Consider the following 10,855-nt stretch of genomic DNA (forward strand, 5'->3'; position numbering starts at 1 on the left):
TAGCTGGCAATCAAGTGATGGAATAGAAGCAGTTAATTATGATGTGCACAAACAGTAGAGATGTCCAGTCCAAGACTTTTTAGTTCCTGTGACTGACTGGTGAAAAGCCCTATTGGCTGCTGAAAGACTTGGCACACCTTATGAATGGCCAACAGGTGGCAGCAGAGATCCCGACCGTTTGGCTTTTTACACTTGTTTTGCATTGATGTGGGGATATGGCGCCCCCTACAGCTCGTGTTGGACGCTACATGCTGAAACGCTTTCTCGACGGCTTCTAGTCATTCATTATTCATTAATATAAGATTATTTTTACATATAAAATATACACACACACACACACACACACATATATATATATATATATATAATCCGCCCATTTTAGACGGAAGTGTTATCTATTTAATTTACACAACTTAGGCATACTTAAAAATATACAAATCCGAAATGGCTACTGGAGCAGCGTCATTTTATTTCAAACATTTTTTTGTTATGAGATAATGAATTGTTACAACATCAAAACACATCGGATATAAGAAAATTCCGAGTGATCCCTAAATGCAACATTACATTAACGGCTCAGCGTCACGACACAAATTTGCGTGATTGGCTGTTTATTTGAATGTCGAAAGGTAAATCAGCCAATCGGCAAGCACGCTTCTGGTCGTTGTTGTCGGCAACCAGTGTAAATCCTGTAGCAACCCAGGAAACACGGACAACAAACTGGAAGACGAAAACAAACACCTTTTTTGGGGGACTAATTTATTTGTGTATGCAAACGGAACATCCCGCTGATATATATTTTGTTGTCGTCAACTAACTTTCGTGGTGATAAATCGTATGTTGCCATGTATCTCGGGTAAGTCTATTTTGAGGTTAGCTAGCTCGGCTAGCATGTCACAGTGAAGTCCCTGTGACTTTAGTAGTACTGCATAACAAAAATAAAGTTGCAATTTTAGGAAGAAAAACGAGCCATTTGTTGATATGAGCGGTTGTTTTTTTTTGTAAACAGGGACGGATTGCTCTTTGAACTTCAAAATGGCAAACCCAAGTTGATTGTGCTCAACCACGGTAACCAAGCATCCGTAAATATGTGCTCTTTTCTTTTGGAATAACTTTCACATTTTCATCTTTCGTCCACCACAGGTGCCGAGAGGAATCTTGTCAAGGTATTGACACCCATTCTCACGATAAAAACCATTAAACTAGTGCAATTAAAACGATACAACAAGAGTTAAAGAGAACGAGAACGGTAAATATGTCAACATAAATGTTTATACATCTCATAGGCACTAGGGGGTGTGCTGTGATGTCCAGATTTTTGTACACAGTGTCCAACGATGGAAAGCAGATTGGTTTACATACAAGTGTCAAAATAGGTCCACCACTGAACACTAACGGTTGATGTGCAAGTTTTTTCCCCGCAGAATTCCCTCAGGCCTCGCCCAACCTACGTCCTGAACTCCAAGCAGCCAACCCGTGCGGAGGATGTGCGGGCACCACGTACGGCGGGACAACGCCCGGGGGCTGCCAGACGTGCCAAGGCACATCCTGCAGAGATCGGAGCCTCCTTTGGGTCCGGCGGTGCAACGGTCAGAATACCAGGCAGTCAGGCGGCGGCCTCCAAAACACGGGAGCGTCGTACGGCGCCACCCGCAGCTGAAACCGTATCCAAGGTGAGTTTCCGGCTTTTTTTCTTAACATTCTGCCTCAGCAACAAGTGACATTTATGCGCACATTTGCGCCGGAGGTGAAGTCAGAGTGCCGGAAAAGCAGCTGTCCCCCAGCCAACAGAACATCTGCGCAGGCTGAAAGGTGGGCCGAGACGTCCGGCGTAAAGTCGAGAACCGAGGATTCGGGCGAGGCCGGACCGACGAGAGACGCGGCGGCGCGGTTGAGCGCCGAGCACGCTCTCCGCCACGTCCGGACTTCAAGCCACGACCAAAACTTTGCAGAGAAACACGCAGTGTCGGGTCAGCTTGGTGAGTGTGACAATGTGACCAAAAAAAAACAAACCAAAACACAGTGATGACACTTTGAGGAGCCATTTTGTTACTTGTGAAATTTACTTTCAGTACTTCACGCAGAAGAGGAAGTAGAAATAAGAGGAGAGACGGAGGAGGACAGAGTCGGATGTGATGTAACAACAACAACAACAACAACAACAACAAATGGAATATCGCCACTTAAAGACAACCGGTAACGTCTTTCTGTCTTGGTTGTTACTATTTTACCGTCGGAATGAATGTTACATGAATCCGTAGCGAGATAGCTACGATACGCTGTTCCCACACGGCGTCACAACTCGCATTGAAAATGTACAGCACCATCCTGTGTGGCATCTTTTTTTTTTTATTATTATTATTATCGAGAGCTCAGAATTTTTCATTCGGGTTAGGGTTTGTTTTTATTTCGTTAATGAAATTGTTTTTTTGAATTTTAGTTTGTTTGTTCGTTAGTCGTAGTTAACTAGAATAAGCTTTGGTGCGTGCGTGTGAATTTCTGTCAAGGAACTATGTTGAAGTCAGTTGAAGAGCTTCAATTAAACAAAAGTGGTGCTTTGCCACCACCTTGTGGCATCTGTAGACAATTTGGGAAGGCAGCAGCTGTCAGTTATTTGCATTCATATCGGAGCACGCTACACTTTGAATTGCTGCCATCATAAAAGCTTTATTCATCGTATAGAAGGAATTTGTCCTCATATTTTCACATTCCTAAAGGTCCTGTGCATATAAAAGTGGTGTTGTACATGTAGTACCTGGCTGGCATCATCACACATGAGCTCATCAACCCCCTTCTCTCCCCTTCTCTGTTTGACTAGATTTGGAATGATTTTGCAAGGCCCGCATAATATTGCAACATGGAAGCTACCAAAAGAAAGATTTGTCTCTTGTTTCATCAGGGGGGAAAAAAAAAAGTATATTTCTATCTATTTCTGTTTTGCAACATTCAAATTGGAATATAGCCAAGTTTAATCATTATTCACAAATCTGTTTAAAACTGTGGTGGAAACAGCTTGTTGCAACATGGCCCTGCTTGATCTCTTATACTCTGCTGCCACCAGCTGGCCTTTTTTTGTCATAACCACCATTTCTGCAGCTTGGCAATATTTGAGCTAGAACATTTTTATACATTTTTGGTTAATTAGATGAAGAAAAAAAAAGTAAGTCCTTAAGATACTTTTCATGTGTTTACAGTGCTATTAATATGGCTAATAATAATAATGCTAAGACGTTTCTTAATAATGATGCCGTTTGTAGTTGCCCCGGAGGTCTGTTCGGCTGGCTGGAGCAGCGCCACGTCGACGCCAGAGCAAGCGCGGAAGCCAAGAAGGCGCAGTGGAGGCAACAACTAAGTAATTTGACGTCTCGATTGACTTTGGAGTCGTTGCATTCTTCTCACGTTAGCGCATTTCAACTCAATTGGGCCTACCAGTTGTATTTCTTCAAATAGGACTGTTTTTATTGTTGTTTTGTAGACGAGCAAGTGGCGCTGAAGCAGCAACATTGCTCAAACTCACACAGGCAACAGGTAGGCTGAAGATGGCAACCATCTTCTTCCTCACTCAAGTGTGTCGTCCCGATAGCTTTTTTGTCTGAATAGCGTCTAACTTCACCTGACTTCAGGATAACGTCTTCTTCTTTGAAATATCAATTGTGTTTTGTAGGCAGACGAGAAAGCAGCCAGTGCGAGTTCCACTGCGCCGGCGGCCTGCCACAGAGAGCAGCCGGCTGCCATCAGGTCCAGCCTCAGACTCGGGGTAAAAAAAAAAAAGGAACGAGAAATGCATACATTAATAAGTATAGTGGTGTCAGGTCATGAACATTTTCAATTGTTGTTGATCGCACGATGGATCACAAATTTGACAATCAAATATTTTTCAAAGCTTTCATATTGATACTTGACTCATTGAATAGTTTTTAAGCAGTGAAAACTTTTTATTTTGTCCAGAATTAATTTGATAACTTTATTATTTTTCATGTCCAATGAATAACTTTTAAGAAGTCTTTTTTTTTTTTTTTTTTCTACTTGCTGTCGACTGATGATGACGACATCACTTGTACCGAGGAAGTCGCTAACAAACCAACAAGGCTTTGTTGCCTTTGGTGCCGGTTGGCGTGGGTTCGATCCTCCGCCTGGGAGAGGCCCATGCATGTGGCCTATGAGAAGTAGGCCACGTGTGTGAGTCGGTATATATAAATATAAAATGAGTGTGTGAGTGAGTGGTTTAAAAAACAAAAAACAAAAAAAAAAAAATCAAGGCTCACCTGTTTTCTGGGGTTCGTCAGCAAACTGAGCCATGATTGGTCATGACCTACTTCCTCAGCACAGGTGATGTCGTCGTCGTCATCATCAGTCGACAGCAAGTAGAAAAATGATTTTTGTACATGAAAAATAATAAAGTTACCAAATTATTTATAGACAAAATATGAACTTTTTACTGTTGAAAATGGTTCAATGAGTCAAGTATCCCTTGAACATAAAAATGAAAAAAAAAAAAAATAATAGAAATATGGCTGCGCCTTTTAATCATTGATACAGTAATTTCTGAATAATTCATAAAATTGAGTTAAAATCTAAAAATGTGTGCTGTAAAAAAACAAAAAAAAAACAAGTGTGATTGATTTGTGTTGGTCATTTTTCTGCCACTAGGTGGCATAATTGCATTTGTAAGACTGACAGCTCTGTGCATTTTTCTTTTCATATGAAGAGCTTGTGAAATTTTTCAAATTGTAAAATAGAACTTGTCTCCACAAATATATGCATTATTATGATTAAATGTTGACGTGGACGTGTCGGCTGCGTTGCGACTGGAATTTCACCAGTACAGGCTTGCCAATTAATTGTGCGTTAAAACAAAAACAAACAAAACAAAACGTGTGGCGTTAATGAACACAAAATGAATGAACAGGCTCATTTTGAAAGAATCCATAAAATCCCCAGCTCACCGCAAGTTTGTCTTGTGATTGCTTTGCGTTTGTAGGCGGTGACTCCCATGGAGGACGAGGCTTTGGCGTGGGAGCGGAGGGAGGAGCAGAGGAGGCTGTGGCTGGAGGATCTGGACCGGCAGAGGGAGGAGACCAGCCATCGGAGGCGGCAAGAGAAGATGCTGCGAAGTCAGGTGCCAAAGTCGCACAAGGAGACGCCGTGCTGCGAGCTTCATGCTAACGCACGTAACAACCTCAACGTTAGCTTAGTGCCGCCGGTCTTACCTTGTTTTCTTTTTGTCCGTGTCCGCTGCCGCCCGTGCAGAAGGAAGATCACGAGCTGTGGGCTGCGCACTTTGACTCGCTGCAGCGCAAACCGCCTACGGGCGCCCCTCTAGCGCCCTCTGGTGACTGGGAGGCCTCGTCCAGCTTGTCCCTGGCGTGGGACGCCTCCAGCAGCTGCGGAGCGGAGAGCGCGGGCCGAGCCAGCGCAGACGCCGGCGCAGACGCCGGCGGCAGAAGATACCCCACCAGGAGCAGGTAGTGGATTGTGAAGCTCTGCCGCGATTAGAGAAAATCTGAAAATAAAAGTGGCGCCCACCACAAAAGGGCTTCAAAATGGGGCCAATTGGGCTAAATGGCTCATTATTTTCCCCTTAAACGTTACCGGAGAAAACCAAAATTTCCAACGCTGTGAAAATACCACTGAATGCACCATTTTGCTCGCGTAGCATTAGCAACTAGCAAGTGCGTAGTGTATCTTATTCTCTTGTCCCGAATAAGCGTCCTTTAAGCCGTTTAATGACACCACAGTTGGAGTTAACTGTAAAACTAAATACAAAATGTTAAGAAAGACATCAACTGTATATTTCAATACAAAGCATGCTTCGTTTTGAAAACATCGCTAGCCTGCCGCTAACAGGCAGTTAGCAAATGCTGACTGGAACGTAACATCAACTTGGGGAGTGTTTTTTCCTTCAAAGAACGAATATCCACACACAATGTTGTGGGAACCACCGATGACATAACACTATGCAAAGGCACAAATTCCTCCCAATTTGTGAAAAGAGAGTTATTTTTAATAGAATTCAATCACAACTTTCTTGTGTGCTCACTTGAAGTGTGTAGCCCAATGGATGCACGGCACCACACTGCCCCCAAGAGGCCAAAACGCACTGGAACACTCAGTATTTGTTCTTACTGTTGCTATTATTTTAGTTGATTCTATTCTTACTCCACTTTCATTTGATGCATTATATATACCGGTATGTTCTTCAATAATCGGCAGATTAAGCTGTATTTTTTTCTGCCAATAATCGGTATCGACACGGGCCTGAAAAAATGCATATGGGTTAAACGCCAACGCGTAGCACGCACGCCAGTGAAACGTGAAACCAATTTTGTAGCTATCTCCGGAGCATGACGGCCCTGCTGGACCCCGTCCAGATGGAGGAGCGCCAGATGAGGAGGCTCAAGCAGCTGCAGCAGCAGGTGAGCTTCGGACCCGCCCTTATTTGATCGTTGGCTGTTGGATCAGCAAATTTCATCTTCTCTTCCATCCAGAGAGACATCCGAGCGCAGGTGGAAGAGCGCCGGCGGCGGAGGCAGGAAGAAGAGGCCAGCAGGAGGAAGGAGGAGGAAGAGGAGGAGAGGAGAATCGCGATGGAGCGGGAGCTGCTGCGCAGGAGGTGCCAGGACGACGGCCGCAAGCATCGCGAGGAGCGCAAGGTTGGCAAAAAAAAATCAAAAATAAAAAATCAAAGAAAATAACGAGACGTATCTGCACAACCGTACATACATATATACATATACACATATTTGTATATATACATAGATTTGAAATTTCATTGTAAGGTCAACACAAATGTACAAATTGTGTGTGCGTGCGCAGGCCGATGCGGATGGTGATGCTGCTGGAGGAGTGAAGGAATCGGCGGACGTACGTGGTGAGTCGAGCGATGCGACAATTGTGACGTGTGCAAACAAATGCACGTGCCCCTGTCAGTCAAACTGCTTATCGACAAGTGCGTGCGTGCGTGCGCGCGCGCGTGTCTTGTGCAGCGTCACGTCCAGCTGGGACCGTTGAGACGAGAGAAGCGGCTGTGCAAACAGGTACAAGAAGACAAAAATTCATCCAAATGATGAGCAAACATACGTGCGCTCACCCATTCGTGTGTGTCGAATTAGCCCCTCCCCCCGTCATGGCAGAGTGCCCTCCAACTGCTCACAGCAGCAGGACCAGAGCAGGCAAAGAGAACGCGCGCGGGGGCGGGGCATACGAAGCCTTCGCCAGGACGGAGACGAGGAAGGAGAAGCGGAGGCCCGAGTGGAACACGCACAGGTGCCAAAAAAAAAAAGAAACACCTGAGTGGAACCAGCGTTGTCGTTATTATAGTTTGGGAATTTTTCATTTAATTTCTTTTTTTTTTTTTATTTTCTTACTTTTAGTTTTCAGGGTGCTTCTGTTAGTTTTTATGAGTTTTAGTTATTTAATACTTCATTTTGATTTAGTTTGATTTAGTTTCAGTATTAGTTTTAGTTTTTTTAAATGTTACTTGTGCGCAATATTTAATCTATTATTTCATTAATAAATGCTTTGTTTTAGTTTAGTTTTATTTAGTTTCAGTATTAGTTTTAGTTGTTTTTTTATTTTTAAATGTGTATTACTTGTGCGCAATATTAAAAAAAAAAAAAAAAGCATGGGAGCGACGTCATCTTTTGATGCTTTTCTATTGGCTGCTGCTCGATGACATCACACTTTCAAATGTCCTTATTCCGGTTAAATATCAAAATGAATTGACTTAAAAGTCATCCCCATGCATTCAATTACAATACGAAAGGGAATTTTTGCTATCGTTCTAGTTATGGTTTTGTAAACATCAAATGTAGTTTCAGTTTATTTTGGGTTTAAAAAAAAAAAAAAAAAAAGCATTTTCCTTTAGATTTGATTTTGTTAAGGACATTTTTGGAATTTGTTTTTTGTTAGTTTTTGTTGACTCAAATCAGCTTGAGTGGAACCCAACTCATTCCGCGGCAGCCATTTTGGAGCATTTCGAACTGTCTTTCAAGACAATGAAAATGTGTTTGGCGAATGTTAACGAAGGCCAAACGAACGTGTTGATGCAGGCCGAGCCGGCGTTCGGGCCCCGCGTCGGAGCAACGGAGCAGACGCGAGAGCCGACCGCAGAGGCAGGAGGAGGTCGTTGCTCTGCAGCACCGGAAGGCGAACCCGCAGGAGGCGCGTGCCCACGCCACTCGGCCCCCGAGCCACAAGGTGAGCGCAGCGCCACTGCCGGCAGGCTGACACGACGGCGACATCATTGAGTTCGTCTTTCTCCTTTTTTTTGTTTTTTTGTTTGCCAGCAGGAGGATTGTGAGCGCGTGAGCGTTTCTGCCAAAAGGTGAGGCGCACCTGACGTACCTTTTTAGTGAATCCGGCGCATGAACACGTCCGTTTGTCCCGCGCCTCCAGGGGGCGCTCTCCTGCCCTCCAGTTCATCCCGTACGTCCGTACTGATGACGTCGTCCGTCTGGAGACAACAAACCAGCCCGCCCCTCACAACGGTTATTATCAGCATTTGGGAAGTTACTTTTGATTTCATTTGAAGTTGACTTTTGTCAATTTTGTTGGTTTGAATCCGTTTGCAGGGTGCTTCTGTTTTTGTTTTTTTTCAAGTTAGTATTAGTTTAGTTTAGTTTTTTTTTTTTTTAAATGTGTATTACTACTGTGCAAATTAAAAAAACAAACAAAATGAGGTTAGGGTTAGCGGGGTGTGGACGACATCATCTGAAGGTGCTTTTCTATTGGCTGCGACACTTTCAAACGTCCTCATTTTGGTGCATATCAAAATAAATGGACTTCAAATCACATTTCAATCATCCCCAAAGTCAATTCATGACCAACGTCATTAATAACATTGAGAAACGAATAATATGGCTGAATCTTTGCTATAATTATAGTTAGTTTTAGTTAGATTTAAAGACAAAGTATAGTTTCAGTTATTTTTGCTTTTTTTTTAAACTAATAATATGGCAGCATCTTTTAGTTATTGATCCAGTAATTTCATAATTCATAACATTGAGTTAAAATGAAAAAGCTGTACAGTGGTACCTCGACTTCCAAACGTCCCTTCATCCGAAATTTTCAAGTTGGGAAACTCCTCAACAGGAAAATATTGCCTCTTGTTCACGAAAGAAGTTTCAGGATACCAAAGGTCAAAATACAGTTTCGGCTGCAGCTCCCAGAGTTTCCTGCCCTGAACGCAACATTCTTACAGCTGCGCTGCCATTGGCTATTACCTTTTTTGGGGGAAAAAAAAAAAAGAATCAGCCAGAAAAAGTGTTCACCAGTCGGGCGATCGCTCACTATGATGATGTTTGCCTTGGACATTTTCCAAGGATTGTAAAAAAAAAAAAAAAAAAGCAAACAACCAGTTCTTTAGAAGCACCAGACAAAAAACATGAACCAAAAAGGAGGGCAAAAAACGATGAGGACAGCAGCTAAATCATTTTTTTTTCTTTACTCTATTCTTTGTTTTGTTTTGTTTTTTTACGTGATGCACAACTCAATTATTGTGCAATAATCTAATTGTAACATTTATTTGTTACATTTTTATGCTTATTATGTCTAAATTTTGGGAGTCTTGGAACAGATTAGGGCATTTTCATGGAGAATGGGTCTCTACTTACAACATTTTCTACTTAAGAACTTTCTTCCAGAACCAATTCATTTGGTAAGTAGAGGTGCCACTGTACTGTAAAAAAAACCCGAGTGATTTTGATGAGTGTTGAGGTGATTTTTGTAAGCCGGTGACAGCTCAATGCATTTGAACCAAAAATGTGAGTTAGTTTTAGTAAACTCGAATAACCTTGCTCCTCCTTGTGCGTTACTGGCACTCCTTCCTCCTTCTCCTCCTCGGCAGCTTGGAGCCGGGCGCCTCCTCCCAACGCCTCCTCCCCTGCGGACAGTCTGCTTGCGCCTGGCAAACAGCGGCAGCAGGAGATCCTCCGCGGCCTGGCGCAGCTACGACAGGTCGCACGCGCGCACGCACGACGACGACACGAATTGTGTGCGACTAAAGGAATGTGTGTTTTGTTGTGTGCAGGCCTTGCTTGAGAAGAAGAGGGAGGTGGACGAGGACATGCGACGTCGCGCCAACGACGACTTCATGCGTCCGTCCGAGTGTTGAAGACGCCGATGACGCCCAACCGCGATCACGTTCTTCCAACTCGACTGACGAGTCGCCACGTACAAATTGGCCACAATGCACTCTGAAAAGTCGTCGCCACGCAAACGGCTCGATATCGACCGCAATGCATTGAGAGAATGAAAAAGAAAATTGCTGTCAAATTGAAAGTGTGAACTCATGAATGAATGACAAAAACAATTGCTGGCATTCATCATGTATTAGAAACTCCCAATAAGGGAGGACGTGCACGCTCCTGCACTTCCACTCAAAGTCCTCAGTGCCACAATTTGCTCTTAATTGAAGTTCTTTCTCTTGCATGAGCTTCTTTTGAGCCTTTTCTGTCTGCTTTACTTTGCCTTTCTTTCTCTCGTATTTGAGCTTTGTGTGGATGTCTTTCGACTTTGTTATTCGAAATGAATGAGCACCCCACAGCGCTTTTTTGAGATGGGGCCCGATCGCGACATTTCTGAGTTGTTTGTCCTTCTTCAGGCAGGACCCCATCTAACCCTAACACCTCACCTAGTGGACAAAGTCGGTAATTACACCGCCGTCACCATCCATATTGATTGAATTAGGACACTTTTGGCCCTTTCCCGACAGCGCCCCTTTGGGCCCGGACTCGACTTCAAAGTGACGTCCGTCGCCAATGAGCGCGGACATCGGCCTATCGCTTGTCCGCATTTCCGGCTGCAGGAAGTTCTCTCGTCTCCCTCCAGATTGTCATCTGGTGTGACGACGGCA

At 43.7% G+C, this 10,855-nt stretch overlaps 1 protein-coding gene and 1 long non-coding RNA gene across 6 annotated transcripts; one reads left to right on the forward strand and one right to left on the reverse strand.

The window, feature by feature from the left end:
- Positions 1-616: 616 nt before the first annotated feature.
- On the forward strand, positions 617-10,571 carry ccdc66 (coiled-coil domain containing 66). Of its 5 annotated transcripts, none has more exons than XM_077530901.1 (21): positions 617-856; positions 1,010-1,068; positions 1,144-1,166; positions 1,425-1,673; positions 1,748-1,979; positions 2,085-2,196; positions 3,258-3,352; positions 3,476-3,528; positions 3,665-3,757; positions 4,982-5,119; positions 5,251-5,465; positions 6,332-6,416; positions 6,489-6,653; positions 6,817-6,871; positions 6,987-7,037; positions 7,113-7,266; positions 8,052-8,199; positions 8,289-8,326; positions 8,398-8,489; positions 9,848-9,957; positions 10,031-10,571. In XM_077530901.1, the coding sequence occupies exons 1-21, from the start codon at positions 846-848 to the stop codon at positions 10,112-10,114; spliced, it is 2,262 nt and encodes a 753-aa protein (XP_077387027.1). In that variant the 5' UTR covers positions 617-845; the 3' UTR covers positions 10,115-10,571. The 5 variants fall into 5 exon arrangements, 4 of the variants coding, with proteins under 4 accessions (XP_077387027.1, XP_077387026.1, XP_077387025.1 ...); XM_077530900.1 differs by having other exon boundaries at positions 1,754-1,979; positions 2,073-2,196; XM_077530899.1 differs by having other exon boundaries at positions 622-856; positions 2,073-2,196; positions 8,292-8,326.
- Positions 764-5,217, reverse strand: LOC144024546 (uncharacterized). Its single transcript, XR_013284803.1, has 3 exons — positions 4,947-5,217; positions 4,266-4,312; positions 764-4,157 (listed from the first exon to the last, which is right to left on the reverse strand). It is a non-coding gene; the product is annotated as an uncharacterized LOC144024546 (long non-coding RNA).
- Positions 10,572-10,855: the final 284 nt, after the last annotated feature.

This window comes from Festucalex cinctus, chromosome 8, assembly GCF_051991245.1.
Source record: "Festucalex cinctus isolate MCC-2025b chromosome 8, RoL_Fcin_1.0, whole genome shotgun sequence".
Lineage (NCBI taxonomy): Eukaryota > Metazoa > Chordata > Actinopteri > Syngnathiformes > Syngnathidae > Festucalex > Festucalex cinctus.

Bases quoted from the DNA above. Each gene is read 5' to 3' on its own strand.
- ccdc66 (XM_077530898.1), top strand. The intron at 1,674-1,747 runs GTGAGTTTCCGG...TTTGCGCCGGAG, and splicing joins CAGCTGAAACCGTATCCAAG to GTGAAGTCAGAGTGCCGGAA. The intron at 8,327-8,397 runs GTGAGGCGCACC...CCGCGCCTCCAG, and splicing joins GTGAGCGTTTCTGCCAAAAG to GGGGCGCTCTCCTGCCCTCC.